The sequence below is a fragment of the Pleurodeles waltl genome, chromosome 8 (assembly GCF_031143425.1).
Source record: "Pleurodeles waltl isolate 20211129_DDA chromosome 8, aPleWal1.hap1.20221129, whole genome shotgun sequence".
NCBI classification, from domain to species: Eukaryota; Metazoa; Chordata; class Amphibia; order Caudata; family Salamandridae; genus Pleurodeles; species Pleurodeles waltl.
In genome coordinates this window covers 424,364,586-424,385,549 of record NC_090447.1, presented here as the reverse complement: position 1 = coordinate 424,385,549, position 20,964 = coordinate 424,364,586, and the positions used below count along the sequence as shown (strand labels likewise).

General features: G+C 42.8%; 1 protein-coding gene across 1 annotated transcript in view; it reads right to left on the bottom strand.

Annotated features, from left to right (window-relative positions):
• Positions 1–19,185, bottom strand: part of LOC138250008 (cohesin subunit SA-2-like) — a 434,120-nt gene extending 414,935 nt beyond the window's left edge. Inside the window, exon 1 of the mRNA XM_069204310.1 lies at positions 19,035–19,185. Coding sequence (XP_069060411.1) covers positions 19,035–19,081 — 47 coding nt within the window. The 5' untranslated portion in view covers positions 19,082–19,185. The remainder of the gene's footprint in view (positions 1–19,034) is intronic.
• Positions 19,186–20,964: the final 1,779 nt, after the last annotated feature.

Genomic DNA, 20,964 nt, shown 5'->3' with positions numbered 1-20,964 from the left:
CTGAAGCAGAGCAGAGTTCCTGCATGGCAGATTGACAGCAAGTCGGAGTATCCTTGTTTCCATGGTGAATTCAGATACGAGTAGGTCGTACTCGTAGCGGTAAGGTCTTGATGAGCCCAATCTTGAAGGAAGTTGTTACTTCCAAAAGTACAGCGCCCCTTAGCACAACAAGCAAAGCTTTTCCAGTTCTAAGAGTAAAGCGGCGTTTGCGCGAGGATCAAAGCGCTTCGGATCACAGGAGTAAAGCGCCCCTTAGCACAACGAGCAAAGCGCTTCAGGCCACAAGTGTAAAGCGCCCTTGGCACAACAATCAAAGCGTTTCAGTCCACATGAGTAAAGCGCCCTTGGCACAACAAGCAAAGTGTTTCAGTCCACATGAGTAAAGCGCCCTTGGCACGACAATCAAAGTGTTTCAGTCAACATGAGTAAAGTGGTCTTGGCACGAGAATCAAAACGCTTTAGTCCACATGAGTAAAAGCGCCCCCTTAGCACAACAAGCAAATCGGTTCACGGCACAAGAGTAAAGCGCCCTTGGTACAACAATCAAAGTGTTTCAGGCTACATGAGTAAAGCGATCTGGGCACGAGTATCAAAACGCTTCAGACCACATGAGTAAAGTGCCCCTTGGCATAACGAGCGTAGCGCTTCAGACAAACCAAGTAAAAGCGCTCTCTGGCATAATGAACAAAGCGCTTCATGTATGATAATTAAAGCGCTTCATGAACAACAAGCAAGGCGCTTCTGCCCAATGAACAAAATGCTTTAAGTTCAATCAGTAAACTTTCAGGCCTAGGTAGTAAATGTGAAAACGTTAAAGAGATAAGCAAATTATAGTTTCATTGTATTTTGGGAAGCATAATATGTGAGATACATATTTAAGTCTTTGAAAATTTCTAGGCTGAGATCAAACGTTTATCTTATGAATGCATAATTGTTACATGATTGATATTTAGAGTATGACCATAGTCCAAAATTCTTGCCATCTCTAGGTTTAGAGGTTGCAGTTTGTTCTTGTTCGACGATTCAAAGAAGGGGCTACGCCCAATTCACAAAGGGTCTCAATCTGATATCACGGAGATGCCTTTATTCAAGAGTCTATTGGTGAGTTATACTGTCATGAATGAATATATGCATTTTTGTTCTAACCGTTTCTTTTCAGATCTCTCTCCCTGCAGTTACCTACCCTAATTCCCTCCCCCCCACCTGGCTTCATCATAACTCTGTGCTATAATAGCCTTCTGAGTTGGTGATGCGAGGAGGTGGGCCTTTTGTTCAGCAGCGTGCAGATCCCGAGGAAAGGGTACTGTGACACTCACTGGCTATTACAGGAGGTTTGTCAAGGAATATGGCACCACTGGTTCTCCCTTGAATGAGTTGACTTCCAAGAAGCAACATAGGAAGGTTATCTGGACAGAGGATTGCCAGACCGCTTTTGATGCCCTAAAGGCTGCCATGTGCACCGCACCAGTTGGGCTGTTTGCACCTCTCTTTAGACAGTAACACAAAGAGGGCTGGGGTGTTACCCGCATATCCTGATGAGCCATCTGTGCTGGGAGGGAGGTTAGGAGCGGTCACTCACACCTGAAAGGGCTATGCCTGCCCTCACACAATGCAGTCTCCATCCCATTGGTGTGTCGCTGAGGCCTGCATGGACAAGAAACAAACACTTGAGACTTTACACTAAAGTTTGCCAACTTCAAAGACAGAAAGAGATATAAGTATTGGACCCCAAACCCCAGACTTTAAATTACTTTAAGGATTCAAGAGGAACCACTGCCTGGAGAAGAGCAGAAGAGTGGAGGAGAAGTGCTGCCATGGCCGGTGACTGTGATGTGTTGGGCTATCCTGCACCTGCTGCTTCTGCCTGTGCAAGGGGACAGAGACTGGACTTTGTTTTGCATTCCTGCCTGAGAGGTATCTCCAAGGACTTGGAGTAGAGCTTGCCTCCTGTTTTGAAGCATTAGGGAGAGCAAAGGCTTCACCAACCAGACCGGAGTCTACTTGTTGTGGACTTTAGCGTTCCAGAGGGTGCCATTCCAGTTCCTGGTCCCCTGGAAGTGAATTCCTGGAGAAAAAACAGTCTAACGACGCCGGATGACTCCGTGCAACTTCACAAAGGACGCTGCTGCCCGGAACCGCAACGCCGTCTGCCACTAGGCCATGGACCTCGCTGAGGGCGACCAACCCGACGACTCTGTAGGCTGATGCCGCTACCCCCAGAACCGTGACGCCGCCTGCCCCAAGGCCTTGGACCTCGTCCGACAACCCTGAAGGCCTCGCTTCGCTGCAGCCGCTAATCCCGCACGACTTCGCTGACAGCGGAGTGTCCTAAGTCCAACGTCCGTGACGAACCGATGCCATTGCAGCGCCTGGGGCCCTGTGACATTATCTCAACCCTGTGAGGTTGCCCAGCAGCATTGTGACTTCGCTGGACTTCCTATCTGCAGGAACCAAAGGACCGACTTAGCATCTGATGCCACTTCACCTCCACCTCCCTGCAGTAAGGACTCGACGTCGCTGCGCGATGCCTCCGGACTTCTGCCCTGTGGCACCGGAACCAGCGCTGCATCGGAGCCCACAACGCCTCACTCCCTGACTCCGTGCACAGACCTGTTTCCCACTTGTTTACTAAGGTACTGTACCTCGGGGTCGAATGACTCTGTAAACGGCGCCATTGGTGTTGCATTGTAGGAAACTACTCCGTCACAACGGCGCATAAAACGAACTTGCAGTATCTGTGCACTGTTTTCGTACTTTTAAGTGCTAAATTCATATTTTTAACTGTATATATGGTGGATTTCTATCATATTGGGTCTTGTTTATTCAGATAAAATAATAACTATTTTTCTAAACCTGTGTTGTGTCATTTTGTAGTGGTTCACTGTATTACTGTGTGTGTCTGTACAAATACTTAACACATTACCTCTGAAGTTAAGCCTGCCTGCAAGTGCCAAGCTACCAAGGGGGTGAGCAGGGGTTAACTAAGGGTGATTCTACTTTACCCGGACTAGAGCGAGGGTCCTTGCTTGGACACAGGGTAACCTGACTGCCAACCAAACACTACATTTCTAACACCACCTCTACTCTTACTACTCCATCCCATACAACCTCTATGTCCGCCTAGAATACTTTATGTGCTCCTCCAACCTAATCATACCTATGTTTCATTCCAACTACCTGGGTCAGGTACTGTCAGATCATGCAGCACACATCATAGATATCCTCTTTGGGGGGGGGGGGGGCGGCACCTGCCCCAGTCCCAACCTGGAATCTATCCAAAAACCCTAGCTGATCAGGTATTCTGCAAATCCCAACTCACTCACATCAATTATTACTTCAAGGACAACCATGCCACGGCCATGACCTGGGTCATCAAGTGGGATGCTTTTAAGGTAATCACGAGTGGATTCTGTCTCCAGAACATGGTCGGAGTACAACGGAGCTATCAGAGGGCCTCAGAGATGCAGATGAGGCAGTGCCTGCGTTAAACAACTGCCCTCTACCAGATGAGACAGACCGTCGTGTTTTAGCCAATGCCAAGCCACACTGGTGAAGCACTTCTGCTGTTATTACTAAACAGAATATACGGCCCGGCTACACTCCTCAGGAGATAAACCAAGTCGCTTGTTGGCCTGGTTGGCCTGCCCAGAGACGCAAGCCCCCACAATCACAGAAGTTACTTCTCCCAATGGTCAGACTCTGCAAATCTCAGACTGCCATCCTACAGGTATTTGTCACATACTTTTCGGAATATAGTCCTCCCTCACCTCCCACCTCCAACCACAATTAGACACTTCCTTGATCCTCTCTCCCTACCATCTATTAATGCAGTTGAAATGGAAGAGCTAGATGGCCTCGTCACAGAGGTGAAACAGGTGATACAGGACCTCGCCTGTAATGAGACACCAGGAACGGACAGGCTTCCCATAGAGTATTACGTCAGATTTGCCATCAGTCTGGCCCCAAGTCTGGTCGAGTTATACAAGGGAGCCCTAACTTCGGGCTTCCTCACGGCCTCTCTTTAGGAGTCTCCAATGGTCTCTCTTTTGAAACCAGATAGAGACCCTTATTGGCTGTCTTCTTATCACCCAGTGGCTATTGTGGGCAAGACAATAAGACTCTGGGCAAAATTCTGGCAGACCGATACTTTAAAGATACTCCTGGGCCTACTTCATCTGGACCAGAATGTGTTTGTGCAAGGGCGATATACATCTAATAACATTCAATACCACCCAACAACTCTTTTGTGTGACTGACTAGGCCTTGTTGCACTATCCACAGGAGGCATGTCTAATACTCAACATCGAAAAAGCCTTCGACTCACTGCCCTGGGAGTATCTGTTTGCAATCCTATGGACCACACAGCTCGGTCAACTCCTACTGGCCTACACCAAACTTTTATACTCTAACCCGCCCTCTAGAGTATGGGTGTGGCCTTTCATCTCACTCCTTTCCCAATAGGCTGTGGCACATGCAAGGGATGTCCTCTCTCCCCTATCCTATTCTCGAGTGGCATGGAACCACTGGTCCATCGCCACAGAACAGAGAGACGAACTTGGGGGGATACCACTAGACAAAACTATACATGAGGTGTCAACTACACAAGAGGTGTCGCTCTATGCAGATGACATACTCTTATACATCCGAGAGGCATCCGCCGACACCTCCTCACAGCCACCTTCCAAGACTTTGGAAGTGAATTGAGAGAAGACATTATGGCACTCATTTCAACCTTTGCGGTCTTTTTCACAGACTGCTGAGGTTCCACCGGGCCGAAGACCGCCAGTGTTGGTGGTCTTCCGCCAACCATATTATGACTGCTAACGACCCTCTGCCCTTTTTTGGACGGAGAGCCGCCAGCAGCCATACTGGCGGTCGGCAGTGTAGTGGAGGCTGCTCTACCTTCACCGCCACGTCATCAGAAAACCGCCCACCGAATTACGTCTCAGTGTTTGGCGTGGCGGTGTTCTGGTGACGGGAGCTGGAGGCGGAGCAGCCCCCATGGATCCCGTTCCCTCCCGGAGGATCACCTCACCGAAACAGGTAAGGTGATCATCCGTTAGGGGAGGGGGGTGTGGTGAGTGCGTGCATGGAGGTGTGCGTGTGAGCGTGTAGAGGGGGTGTGTGAGTGCGTGTATGTATGCAGGAGGTGTAATGTGTGTAGGGGAAATTTTACATTTATGCATGTGATTGGTGTGAGTGTGCGTGAAGGGTGTGGGGGGTATGTTTGGGGGGGTCCTACTACCTTTGGGGTGTGGTAGGGGGTTGGTGGGTGTTGGAGGTGGACTCAGGGGAGGGGGAGGGGGGATGGGGAGACCCCAATCAGTGCCAGGGAACGAATTCCCTCGCACTGATAGTGCCTACTGCTATGGATTTCATGGCGGTTCAAAACCCCACGAAATCCATGATGGTATGCGAGGTCCTGATACTGCCGGCGGACTAGAGACGGCCTCTGGGCTGGAGACCGTTGTCTCCAGCCTGGCGGTCATTACCGCCGTGGCCGACGGTGTGGTACATTGGCAGTTTGGCATATGCCAAACCGCCAATGTCATAATGGGGCGGTAATGAACGCCGGCCTGTTTGCGGTCTTACCGCCATCAATGCACCATCCGCCAGGGACCTAATGAGGGCCTATGTCTCCCTGTTCTGTCGCGAAGCCCCACCACGATTGATCCAAATGGGTAAAGCCCCCTTGGCCAGCGAAGCCCCAGTTTCCCGATACCTAGAAGTCAGACTACCACTCCCAAAACGACCTGCTTGATGGTAATCTGAAACACGCCTACACTCTCCGTAGATCACAGGTGCTCTTTTGGAAATGGGTCCCTTTGGTCTTTACAGGCAAAACCGCTCTATCAAAGATGCTAATGCTCCTCCAGTTGCTATGCTATTTTATTAATGTGCCTGTATTCCCTCCCCATGGCTCCTTCTGGGATTTAGACCAATTACTGGAGATCGTTCAGGAACGACTGCAGGAGCTGTGTTGCTGTGCGAAAACTTCAATTGCCAGTTGGGCATGGTGGTGTAGGGGGCCTTCCTTTGAATACTACTATTTAACAGCCCATCTTCAATGGGTGGCTTAATGGTTGATGGGCAAATACACATACGAAACCAGCACAGGAGATGGCCCACTCCCCCCACATATCCAATACCAACTTCTGTATCCCACTGTCAAACAACACAGTACTTGGTCCTTACAAGGGTGAATGGCTTGTAAATGTCTGGCCCGACATTTTCAGCTGACAAAAAAGGCTAATCCCTATGTTCCTCTGGAGTGCCTCCCCTGCCTGCAGGGCCTATTCACGGCACAGCAACTAGCAGAGTGGCATTACCACTCCATTATCACAGTGGGGGTCTATTTCAAGATACACAACTCTTTACGTTCGATCAGCTCCACCAGGACTACAGTATCCCTCCAGGCCAAATCCTTATGTACGGGCGCTTTCTGGCCTCAATGCGTTCCCTCTGGGAGCCTTGAACGAGGAACTACCAAGACACACTGTCATACATACTATTTACTTATAGGCAACACCTCATAACCTGGTTTTACATGGCATTGTAGAAGCAGCCTCCTAGAGATGCGAAGTAGAAAAGAAATAGTAGTAAAAAATAAGAATAGTTTAGCAGTAATTGTAAAAGGGAAGCAGTTCTTTGTGATCTCAGAAAGCAGCCACAATACAGTTCATGGCTTTTGTCCTGATAACAGAGAAAGCATGGCTATCGAGATACACATTTTTTCCTCTTAGGAATCTGAAGCTGAGAATCTATGCGACACCTAAAAAACGAGAGTAGAGTATAATAAGTCTTTAAATATAACTGGATCATCATGATGAATACTGCAACAACACGGCGAAAGGGCATTGTACAGACATTGATTGTAGACAGGGACCAGTGTAGGAATCACACGTGGGTGTTGACATGAGCACCCTTACTAAACTCAAGGAGGAGACGTTGCAGAATTTTTAATCAACTAAAGTAGGTCAACCAGATAGTGTCGGAGACCCAAAAACAGAGAGTTGCAAGAGAACAGGTAGGAAGGAATCACCAAGTAGACTAGTGTTTTTCAAAAGGAAGCAGGGAACAGAATAATGATTTAGCAAAGCACTTGATGAAAAAGAAACAAGTAGAAGTATATTTATTGCTGATCTTTTTAAAACTGATCTGGAGATCAAGGATTACACCTCTGTTAGGGGTTAAACATCCATTCGTCCCACTCTGAAGACTGCAAAAACAATAGAAAATGCAGCAGCAAAACAACTCTGACATCTTTGCCCAGGGTAATGCATGATACCTACCCTCAAAGCTTTGCTGGCCTCCTATGGTAAGATATCTGCCTTCAAAGAACTCTGGATTTCCAACAGGGTTATTCAAAGCAAGAGATCATCCTTCTTTCCCGTAAATGGAGATTTTCTTAGCTTTCATTGAAAGAAAGTCTTGATTTTATTAAAGACACAGAGGTGAGTATTATGCTATCTTCTCTTGCTTTTAATTCAACAGCAGCCAAGAGACAACTACAACTCCCAGCATTCCTAGCTGGAGAGACTACAAAACATGTCATAAAGGAAACAACCAATCAGCACACAATATGACTATAAACATCTTGACTGAGAGCAACAAGTCCTCTTTTCTTGCAAGAGCAGTTAATAAACTCTGAATAAAGGAAAAATAAGCATCAAAATGGAAAAAGCTAATAAAATCGTAAAAAAGCTTTTCAAACAATTGATAACATTTTAAAAGTTTTTACGTCGAAGTCTGAGAACATGGCAATATCCTTGTGCCCATCGATGAGTGACAACTTGTGAGCAGTCGCAACAGAACCAGGAGGAGGACATAAGCGAGGATGGAGTTCCTTCTTAAGACATCTGGTTAGGAGTAATGGTTTTACCTGATAAAACAAAGGCAGGGTTAATGAAAACTGGAGGGAGAATACTCACCTCCGTGTCTTTAATAAAATCAAGACTTTCTTTCACTGAAAGACAAGAAAATCTCAATTTCATTACAAGGCACGGAGGTTCCTATTATGCTAGTTCAAAGCATAGAAACTAACGAACTGGCCACATGAGGTACTGGTTTACAACAAAAAGTTCTAAAAGTTGCAACATTTGACCAATCTGCCAATTTGAGAATGTCAGCTAAACTGAATCCTGCCCACAAGGCTTTGGATGCCATAGCGCCTCTGGTAGAATGTGCCCCAAAAACAGAAATATCAATACCTGCCAAATTCATAATACATTTCACCCAACGGGCTAGAGTGGTTGAAGAAACAGGGTTATAAAAGAGATTAGGAGTTGAGGTTCTGTTGGCTTTCTCAAATCTTTCATTCTAGAAATATATTCTCTCAAACAGCTTTCCACACACAGATTTGGATGTTCCGGGAAACAAAGATAAAATACAGACATTAAACGTATTTTTGTTCTTCTTCAAACCTGAAAGAAAACACCTGCAGCAGTATACTGTACAGAGGAGATATCTAGAGCTTTAACATCTGAAATGCGTTTTAAACTCGGCAGAGAAGCATAGTCAATTTAGCAGAAAGAAATTTCAGAGACAAGAGGGAATTAGCTTGTTCCTTTAGTAAAAAACTATAAAATAGCATTAACATCCTACATAGAACTATACTCAGGTAAAGGAGGTTTAAAAAAATCTTACTCCCTTCAAAAGACGGCATATTAGTGGATGCTCTCCAACCTGTTTATCATTGACTCTAGCATGTTCGGCAGAAATTGCTGACCTATACATATTACCCATTCTATACGCTCTGCCCTGAGAAGCTAAAAAGTTGATTATCAAAATTACATCCGCTGAAAAGGGATTGGCACCCCTGTTCATACACCAATCATTCCACACTCCCCAGGCTGACTTGTAAGCCTTGGTTGTTCCAGGAGCCCAGGCTTGTCGTATGAAGCTTGCAGCTTCCTGCAAAATTCCTGGGGTTCTCCAGGAAGACCCGAAACCATCCATGCTACTAGCCAAAGTGACTGATCGATGATTAGATTGTGAGGCGCATCTAGAGGGTTAAGAAGAAGGGAAGGAAATTGTGGAAGAAGGACTGGAAAGTCTATTGACAATTCCAGAGCCGACGGGAACCAAGGTTGACCCTGCCAGAATGGGGTGATTAACAAGACGTTCGTAGCTTGGCGTCTGATCTGATCCAAAACTCTGGATATCATAATTAAGAGAGGAAAGGCATAATTTGTCTGGTTGGACCAATCTTGTAGAAATGCGTTGGTAGCTAACGCTTGCAGGTTCCGGTCTCCAACTGTAAAAGAGAGGGAGTTGGGTGTTTAAGCGGGAGGCAAAAAGGTCGACAGAGAAGGGACCAAATCTGGAAGAAAGATGTTTGAAGACTGAAGGATGAAGATGCCAGTCACTGGAGTCCCACAGAAACCTGGAGCACCAGTCTGATATTGTATTCATGTTTCCAGTGAGGTATTCTGCTTGAAGGGATATCTGATTCTGGAGACAAAATTCCCCAAAGGCTCTTTGCTAATTCGGCTAATGGTTTAGATCTTGTGCCTCCTAAATGATTTATCTACCAAACCGCTGATAGGTTGTCCATTCGGAGGAGTATAGTACAACTTACCTTGTCTTTGGCAAACGTTCAGATCGAAAACAAACCTGCAAGATTCTCTAAACAGTTTATGTGCAATGATAACTCCTCTTTTGACCATACTCCTCCAGTCGAGAACTGACCACATCTTGCGCCCCAACCAGTCTAACTTGCATCGGATTCTAATGCAAGATCTGGTGCTGTAGAGAAAATTGCTCTTCCGTTCCAGGCCTCCAGATGATCCAGCCACCACTGGAGTTCGACGAGTGAGTCTTGATCTAACAAGACAAGTCTCCGTAACCGCAACCCTTGCGAAGATGATGGATTTTTAGACGCTGAAGGGCTCAGTAATGGAGAGGACCAGGAAAAATAGCCTGATTGGAAGAGGCTAGAAAACCTATTATGCTCGCTAACAACTTGAGCGTAAGCACTGAATCGTTCAAAACATGGAGAATCTCTTTCCTTATATAAGAAATGTTCTTACCAGAAGCTGGAGAATCGATTTGTCTGAATCTATAAGGAATCCTAGAAATTCCATCTGACGAGAAGGGTTGAGATCCGATTTTTCTTTGTTGATGAGAAACCCCAGACTCTGCAAGAGGGACATAAAACCTGTTAACTGTTCTATCAGGATAGCTCTGTCTTGATGAAAGATTAGAAAATCGTCTAGTTAAGCCAGAAGTCTGACTCCCTGAGCTCTCATATGAGTTACAACTGGCTCCAGAACCTTGGTAAAGCACCATGGAGCTGAAGAGAGGCCAAAGGGAAGGCTTTTGAAGTGGTAAAACTGGTCCTTACATTGGAATTGAAGGAACTTTCTGAAAGACTGGTGGATTGGAATAGCAAGATACGCGTCTTGAAGGTCTAGACGAACCATCCAATCTTTCTCTAACAACAAGTCCCTGAGATGTAAGATAGTTTCCATCTTGAAATGGTGATATACTGCAAAATTGTTGAATAATTTTAAATTTATCACCCAGTGATATTTTGTGTTAATTTTTTGAATTGGAAACAAAGAACTTACAAAACCTGAAGGGTGAGAGGAACATATTTCTATAGCCTGTTTGTGGATTAGGGACTGAATCTCTTGGGAGAGAAGCCTTTCCTGTTCTTTGGAAAACGCCAGTGGTTTTGGAAAGTACTCCTGCACAGGAATCGAATAAAGCTCTATACAATAACCTGAAATAGTTTGCAGCACCTGTGGATCTGCAGTTATCTTTTGCCAATTCAGTAGAAACATACTTGTCCGCCCCCAGCTAACAACAGGCCAGGACACGGATCTCTTACCTGAATTTTGGAATCCTCTGGGTCTGTATCCACGTTGTCTGAGCGAATGATTCCTCTGTGGATAGAATTATGGCTTAAAATCCTGCTGGGATCCAAAAGAGCCTCTGGTCTGATTGATGCATCTCTGTGGCCAACTCAGCCGGCAAAGCAGCTCCTACCTTTGCCGGCCCTGCCAAAAACCTTAGAGTGGAATAGTTTTTGTAAGGAAGTCTGCGCCTTGTCAATGGATGCAAAAGTAGCCACATATTTGCTGAGCTCCTTAATAAAGAAGTCTCCAAAAAGCAATCCGTTAGCATCCTGACCCATCTCTTTTGAAGCTAAGTTGCTTAATTTGGGGTAAATTTTCAAAAGGAGGTTCTTACGCCTCTCTTGCGCCATAGCCGCATTGGTATTACCTAAAAGGCATATCGCTCTCTGAGCCCAATTTCATAGAATCACAGGGTCGACTTTGGTGCCCTTCATCCTGGCTTCTTCTGCCAAGTCTAAAATCCTCATGAGAGGACCAGAAAAATCCAACAATCTGTCCTGGCAATTAGTCAAGGCTCTATCCACCCCTTTTTTGGGGTCTTTTCCGAACTTGGTAAAAAACATTAGCATATTAGGATCCATCAAAGGAGTAGACAAGATATTATTAGCTAAAGACGGTCTAGGACATTCTGATTTAAGTCTATTATGTGACAATTTATCCAAAGTTTGTCATAATTTATTGGAGACATAGGAGGCAACATGTTCGCAAGGCGTCCACTCAGTGGAGTTTGGGTGACGGATAAGCGCAGGATCAAACATCGGTTGACCTGAAAAGTCTAAAATAGATTTATTAGCATTACAAGCCTTCGGGGACTCTCCCAATTCAGACAGAAAGTTTTATGCCTCTTCTCCACAGTTCCTGACCAGATCATTATGTCTGGATCATCCTTATCCTTGTCGGGATCACCCAAATCATCATTTGTGTCTCTGAATTGAGTAATATGTAGAGGAAAACTAAGATTAGAGGACGTACTAGGCTCAGAGACAGAAAAATTTGAAGGAGAGTCGATATTTGCACCAAAAGTATCTGCCAATCTTTCCTTGTTTTTTTTAGAACCAGTACCTGAGGTCTCAAATGTTAATAATTTTTTTTTACAGAAGCCTCAAAAGATTGACACAGCTTTTATACAGAGTCCTTAATAAAAGAACCCTAATTGTCCTTGAATAATTGTGCTTCTTCTTCTTCAGAAAATGTTTCCATATTTATTAATTTATTGCTAAAGGATGTGGGCACCAAAGAGTTAACAAATTGAGAATGGAAAGAATAATCCACCGGAATTGAAAGGGTTAACTTTCCTGTAGCAGCCCAGAAGCAAGACGTATTTGTGGCAAAATAGAAAAAGGGGTGTGAACTTGCACTCCAAGGCAGACGGAGGTAAGACATGACCTGAGCAGAGTAAGAAAATAAGGCTTAACTAATGCGCAGGAACGGGAGAGGAGCCGGCAGCTGCCTCCAGAGGAGGAGATACACAGAGGCCGGTAAGAGTGCCACCGTTGGAAACAACGGTTGGAGAAGACCACGCTACCAGATAACGATGCTCATTTTAGAACGTTGCGTTCCGGCGAACAAAAGCGATTAAACAACATGCATAATAAAATACCCGCAATAACAATGCATTACTACCATCATAAAGACAATTAGAAATATTAAACACTGTACATAAACATAAAAATGTAGACAGAGAAAAGTGGTACTTATCTTGACTGCGAGCAGCAAGAAAAGAGGACTTGTTGCTCTCAGTCAAGACGTGTATAGTCATATCATGTGCTGATTGGTTGTTTCCTTTATGACATGTTTTGTAGTATCTCCAGCTAGGAATGCTGGGAGTTGTAGTTGTATCTTGGCTGCAGTTGAATTAAAAGCAAGAGAAGATAGCATAATAGGAGCCTCCGTGCCTTGTAATAAAATCTCCAACAATCTTCACAGAACAAAATCTTCCCATCACAACTGATCACCCCCACCCGCCAACAAGGAAAAAAACATTAGTAGAATGTCTTTCTCCGTGAGAGACGCAAAATGAGGGCATTCCTTCCAGGGTAAAGACACGAAATCCAGGAAGTAGGAAAAGACCTGGCTGTTACCCAACACATAATGCAGGATTGCACTGATTAATAACAAGAACTAATCTCCCAAAGAAGAAGAGTATGGACATGAGGTGACACAGAACAATACCCACCCAGTGCCACAACCAACTTCCACTAGTAGGAAGGCATATAAGTCCACTTGTGCAACTATCTCTACAATATTATCTTGGGTAACAACAAAACACTTCCCACACAGGCCATTCTATAAACCAACATAATTCCAACCAAGAATAACCTACGATGTAGGATGCTACCTGACTACTTACGACTTTTGAAATTTTTGTCACAGACATAAGAGCTACTCAAGGCTTGGTTATCCTGTTTGCTAGGCCTCTTGCCAGGTGGATCAAAAGGTTCTCCAACAGTAGTATGCTTGTGAAATGGTACTATGTAATGTTCACAGTAACTAAATGGTGAAGAGACAACTAACAGTAATAGTTACCCATACATTGGTCCTTGGCAGAAAAATAAAGGTACTGTGACACGAATTCTTGCTGCAGCTCCCTTTAAGGAGAAAGGCACTCTGCCACTCTTTTCCACAAAGAATATCAATATGGGGCAACCCGGTATTTCTGGGAGCCTGGGTAAGTAATGAGAGACAAAACATAAGGGTTCCCTTGGAAGAAGGGTTTAGATACTCCACTAAGTCACATAAGTAAAGAACAAACAAATGGACTGACCTAAGTCATTTAATTACTCTTTTATACAAGTATAAACAAGGAGGACAAAGGTGATTGGAAGCGCACTGTAATTATAAAAAAGATAATGCCGACTAAACGGCAGTCGAATTCACAAAACAGAGGCTCTAATTCGAGTACAGTTTTAATAACTTTGTTAATACATTCAGCACACTGGTATGTGGACATTTCGATCTCCTATAATGTAATACAGAAGAGGAAGCTTCATCAGGACAAAATGAGATAAAACTGTTGAACTGGAGTGCTCCACCAGTGTGGAACATAAACTAAATATTGTGTTTCTTGATGAAACCGCGTTAGGAAGAATTTGGTCCCATGATGAAAGGTCACAACCATGATTAAAATGACTGTAAATTGAGTGCATATGTTTGTGTGTGCTTTACTCTAATCCACAGAATTTCCTAAGCAGAGTAAAGTAACTGCATTCAAGCGAAGAATTGTACACCTTTACATGGGACCCCGAGAAGGATGAACATACGGCTATTTGCCAATTTTGATCATGTTCTCCTAGGTCACTGTAACCCTAATGACAATCTGCCCATCAGGCTTGCAACAGCAGTCAGTAAAGGTTCGGTGTTGAGTACTTTATGTAGAGCAACACTAAAACCATTATAGACAAAACCAGCAGGGTTCTGGGGTTGAGTCTTAGTTTAGAAGGGACATGACCTAACAGCATAAATGAGATTGACATTTTTGAAGCAGGACCAAGAGTGATTTTCATCTGGATAGTTCTCTTCTATAATGTGTCTAATTGTGCTGAACAGCAAAAAAAATGGTGGAATTGAATAATACCCACTCTCCAGTGGCCATGACTAATTTACAGAGCTTCTTCCATTACATTTTTTCTTGCTTGAAGTTATGGCCAAACTGCTGCAAGGAGTAATTGAAAGAACAATTCTATGTTAAATGTGCAGGACCAAACTTCTTTATAAACTATACCATAGCCCTCAGTCTAAAACAAGGGAATTGGAGGGTGGCATGCCCAAAGTGAAATGAACTACTTCGCAATACGGATTCAGGCAACTGCCCAGCTTCCTCACCAACAAAAAAGGCAGAATACTTGACATCATTCTTGACAACTTGGCCTGATCATGTGGCCTCCTAAACACAACCCTAACACAATCCTAAGCACAAGCATCTTGATTTTGCAATATAGGAATAGCATAACAGCAACTGTAGACAATCTGCCCTCTAAAAAGCTCATGTTTCCTCATAGAAGACCTTGTGAAGGATGGATTTCTCAAATGCTAGCTCAAGCAGGCTCATAAAAGTGAAAAATGAATGGAAAGAGTCAAAATTGCCACAAGTCTTTTCCACGGTTAGGAAACTAAAGAAAGAACACAAATCTAGCATCTGTTCTGCTAAATGTACTTTAGATGCAAATTATTTCCTTTTCCAAGAGAGTAGGTTTGTTATTCCAGCACATCAAAAAAACACACTCAGCGCCAGATACAGAACAGACTGTCACACCCACAAAGCAAAATCTTGAAGACTTCCTCACACATTTTGCAGAGAAAATTCAAGGGAGAAGAAACCACTTTGATACAACAGATTAATCCACCCCTCTCCTTCAGAAATTCTCCCACACTTTGAAACACCTATTCACTTATCACTGCAGAGGAATTAACTATGCCCATAAATTGTGTAAGACCCACAAATTCCATACAGGCCAAAGTAATTAAAGCAAATGTTAATATTTTAAAGAAACATGTTGCAATTTGATCAATAATGGGTGTGCACTGTTCCGTTCCTTGAAAAGTGTCTCCCCAGCACTAGTGTTTGTCAATGAAAGTCCAGGATCAATGCCTTCTGAAACCAAGGTATTTTCCCAACAGCACTGAACACCAGCCAAATCATTCCCACAATCAAAAAGCCAACATTCAGTCCCTCATACCATCAAATTGTGGTCCATTTTTTTAATCTACCAAGGCTTGGGTCAGCTGTAGTAAAAAAAAAAAAAAAAAATACAGTGGGCAATTAACTAAACAACACAACTGCAAAAGAACACTGACTAGCCAACTATGAGTCAGGTTTTAGCATTGAAACAGCAATTTTAAAGGTGCTGGATGATGTAGTTCTCTTTTTGGACTAGGGCGACTCATGCCGACTAGTGAGGTTTGACCTACTGACGGCCTTCAACACAGTCAATCCCAGAGGATTACTACCGGAACTTGAACACTGCAATTGCTTTCATGACAAAGCCCTAAATTGGTTCCAATCCTTCTTGACCAACAGATCCTAACTAGTGAAGATCAGAGTCCACACCTCCATTACCAAAGTGTTCTAGGGAGTCAGTCAAAGCTCAACCTTAATGCCAACATTATTAGTTTAGTACATTAATCCACTAATCATAATCCTAGAAAACTCTTGTTCATGTATATGTGCAAAACATACAACACACAACTCTACTTAAACCTTAAACAATGAAATACATCACAGCTATAAGATGTTGCCTACCTGAATTACAACAATGAATCAGAGAAAACTTCCTCCAAGTAAGAGACAGACAACAGATTTGATCCTTCTCTCCACTTCCCTCAACAATAAATGTTAACCTAATCTCCTGGATTCTTTAAAACTGGAGGGTTCCTCACCAAAATTTACTTCACACACCAACTCCTTATACATCACTACAGACTCTAATAAAATTAATCACTCGTAGCAACAATGTGATTAAACCTGCCAAATTCAACCTGAACATCTTGAAGAAAAGCTGTCTCCTCATCTCCCTCAGTCATCTTCAACAGTAGTCCACTCTTTAGTTACATATGACTAGACATCAAGTAAGCTGTTTTAGCATAAGCCCACTAAACACAAATTGCTCCACTCTGGGTTGTTCTAAACTGTTCGGCAAGGGTGGTACACTCTGTGGGCAGATTCAACCACATCACCCCCATATGTCATCCATTCACTGGCTGGTTAGTCAATGATACCCAGAAATTACAATCTGTTTTTACATCCTAGCATCACAAAATCTACAGCAAAGAAACATGCCTTCTGTAAGTCAGCCATTGCAGACTGGAACACTTTATCGTCTAATTTAAGAACAACGATCCCACTGTCTACATCACTCGCAAATCAAGGATCACATTTCAAGCAGACAACTCCTAGATTAAGATGTATACAGCAATCTACAGAAATAAAAACATTTATTGGCCAAACATATGTTTAAAAATTGTTTAATCCTCTCTCCATGGTGATGTAATTAACAGTACTGTAATGTAAAGTGTTGTCATACTCATCGGTCCAGGGGAATAGTATATGTTAGCGCGTCAGACCTTAATAAGTAAACTTGCAAGGGGACACAAATAGGTCGATTAACCTTTTGACTCGTAATTAAGAAGTTCTTACCATAACTTCAGTACATAAATCAATCATCGATACACAATAATTAATAATCATTAGTAATCAATAGAGTCAGTAATTGTCACGCACCATGACCTTTCAGTCATGAAATAACCACACCTTAAGTAAAAGTTTGGAATGTTTATTTCCCTATAGTAACAATGCTAAGGTCATGTAGATTAATCTCAGAAGAAACACAATATAATCAAGCTTGAACTACAACACATTCTAAGGTTACAGTGCAAATCAGTAGCAGAGTCAGCTGCGTCAACAAGGTGAAATACATGAAGTTAAGCAGAGAAATCCATCAAGCATTAGTAGTCTCTTTCGTCATAAAGCAGAACCCTCAACTAATATCAGATTAGCATCAGCATGTTGGGCTTCATGTAAAATAATTTAGTAACACCAATTTGGAAAAACATCTAACTATGATAAAGTAATAGACAAAACAGCGCAGTTGGTACCTAGAAAGGAAAAACAAATATGCAAAATAATCTCTCCCTCTCCTAAAGTCTGAAGTCTTTCCCTCTGTGGCATGGTTATATCAAAGTCACCTAAACTATTCCCTAGTTCCCTATTGGTCATTTAATCGTATGTCACACACTGTCCAATAAAACTACTATACCAAATCTATGAATTCTAATATTTCTCTGTTCTCATATTGTTGATTGGTTTGTCTTGCGATGTTCTCTGCATCCGGCTTGTAAGGTAACAATATTATTACAGTTTCCACTCTAGTCAGTATCTTCATTGTTCTTGTCCTGGGAAAGTCAGTCTCCTACACATTACACATAAAATGTTGCATTAGCAAGAACATCATCTCCTAGCAGTTGGTTTTCACGAAAAGCTTCAGTTATGAGCATATTTAAACAATACAATAGACATTTCACAGTTTAATTCACTTGGTCAGCATTTTTATTAAACGCTAAGAAATACAGCTTCTGCATGAGGCCGGCCAAATAGGCCAAGACACTCGCTAGGTTAAGGCCTACAATTAATAAAGCTAAAGCATACTTCATTATCCTTAATATGACATATTACTCCGTTAGTCTAACATGTACTCAATATTTCATAAGTATTAATCATTGTTTAGTACACTTCGTTAACATTGGTGGCCATTCTCCAAGGTCACATTTTCAAATGTGTGCATCATTTTTGTACGATATTTCATTTTCTACATAACCTCATTATTCAAAATACATAAACACTCATTAAAAAATCTTATTACAAAACACCTGCGCTAGCATATATATGGCTAATTAAATAAACTACACTATTTGTGAGAGACTACCTAGAGGAAATTCCAACTAACCAATTAGTTACAACTATTTCTACAGGATACAGTTAGTAACAAGCGGGTGCTTGGACTTAAAAATCAATTCCTATGAAAATTCTGGTTGACTTTAGTGCGATTTTCAATTTGTTAGTTTGCAATCTATATAACTTCCATTTTCTCTGCATAACGCCTCCAATTACCAACACCTGTATGCCATAAAACAACGCAAAAGTAATTATTTGAAACTGGTCAAATAAAATTTCCACCACGCGACGGACCAGGTTAGCTACGAAGGTGGTGTAGTTTAAGTATACCAGAATATGTTGCTTAAAAAGGTTCATCCGATTTTAGGAGCAGTGGCAAACTGTCAACTAGCCTGTAATAAGGCGTTTGCCACATTGTAACAGGAAGACAAATACCTTTCCATGAAACCTTAAAAAGGATTAAATCTAAAATAAATCGCCACACTCATAATACATTTCTGCATTAGAATAAATTGTTAGGTTTTCCAGGACTTAAAAGCACACCTTCCAACCCTTGTGTGAGATATAATTACATCAATAGAAGAAAAGAGCAAACTTTAATTTAAAACCCAAAGTGGGAAAAGGCAAAATTCCAGCGAATTTCCACTGGCGTCACGGAATACCCTAAGGAATATTATGTTGCTGAACACTGATTTCGTGCTGCTGCATGCAAGCAAAGGGGGCGTTCCCATCTGGAATAACAACGGAATCACACGCCCCCTCCCCTCGTCTGACTTGGCGCTTACTTATGGTTGGGCAAGTGAGGCAGTGCAGGCTCGACCTGGGGCTGCATGTCTTGGCCCTGCGGTTTCTGCACCCCGGCCCCAGGAGTCTCCTGTAAATCACCACAGACTGCTGCTGCGATTTCCACCACCTTCTCAGTAAACACAGAGGACGGACTGTGGGTAGGAGTGGTATGCAAAGCACAGAGGCTAATGCCTGGTGTTTTGCGTAGTGAAGCCTACCATTCAAAAATGCATGGTGCGTTTACTTTTCACAGGCAACGACACAACCTGCTTATTGGAAACGGAGCGCCCATGTTAAGTCTATATCTAACAGCTTTGGTGTGTTTTATAAATCTCTCGTTGCAAGAACTTGACGGCCGCCGTTTTTGCTCACAATCACAGGGAGTCCAGTAATGAAGATAAGAAAAACGAGGGTGGTCTGCTTTTGGAGTATTCAATCAGTGTGAAAACGTATTGTACAATATACTGATGATGATGCTATGCTGTCAGTTCCTGTCGTTTATGCTTTTGTTGCTTTCCCGGTGAGCTTTCTAGTTTTATCGTCTTGCATAAACGCGGTTGTTCTCCTAGAACAAAATTGTGTTAAATAGTACACTTCAGTTCGTGATCTGAAAACCTCCTACAAGATGGCCACTACATAGCATTACCCACCGCTGCTCTTTTCTTCTTATAGAGTTTATGAGAAGTGAATTTGGGGACCGTCTTAAATTTAGAGACGTTTTAAAGCCAAAGGTCGAAGTGGGTGTGATTTATTAGGAGTTACGTTCCACAGCATTTTATTTTATTTTATCAAAAGCAGTTCCCACACCTTTTGTTAAAAAAAAAAAAGGTCCTAAATGGTTAATTCCTACATTGAGTTGCTATAGGCTGAAAGGGAAGAATAGGGTCTTTCTGTAGTATTATAGAAGAGGAGGGACAGACAGTTAAAGAAACAAGCCTTCTCTGTAGAGTGTCTGGTACCTTAAAGAAATGTATTGTGTTCTACTGGATAATCAGAAAGTCTAAACGCTGCTTAGGCGCCACTATAGGCTTTGATTGATTGCGTCGTTTGCATAGATGCCAACAAATTAACATAGGAAAATGGGCGATTTGAAAATAATCCGGAGAATGTATGTTCTTTGACTTATTGAAACAGAAGCAATATCAGAATGGAAGCAGCCAAATAAAGTAATTTTTGTCTTCAAAATTCGATCTATTAGCATGTATGCATTTGGAAGAGTTATTAATTGCATTAGTTACTCTAAGTACCTAAACATTGAATCTTTTTGCTCATTCTGCAGCAGTTGATCTTATGCTGTCTGAACCCTAGCATATACTGTATGTAATTAATTCTGTTTTAGGGGCGAGCGCAAAGCCCTCCGGCCCCTGTTGTAATCCCTCTTTGGGCTTCTAACCACACCATGTCACTTCAGTCACTTTCATTGGTTTGTGGGCTTGCCTTTTCAAATCTGTTTGCTTTCATTAGTGAAAGGCATGCATACGTCATGCCTTTTCCGGTGTTTAGCCCTCCTTGAGCGCATCAACCAACTACTGAAAACCTACGAGACTCGATATTTTCCATCTGGTTTCTGGACTACTTTTTCTCTTTATTTCGCAGCGCAATCTCGTTGGGCAGTAGTCGAGCGCTTTGCATGACATTGATCCTGTTACATAGGTAATTGCACTTTTTCCGGTTACATAGATAATTGCACTTTTGCTGGGTACATGGATAATTGCACTTCTGCTGATAGGTTTCACTTCAAGCAAACTTTTATTTCCCTTGGTATGTCTGCTTTACGCTGATGGCGGCCTCTGGCTCACTTATGCCAAACTTTTACTTTTCATTTTCTATGGCAAGAAAAGTCCTGTTAGTTATGTGAAACTGTTTTACTTTTCATTTTCAATTTATATGTCAAGAAAAGTCCAGTTAGGAGTTTACAATGCTAATATC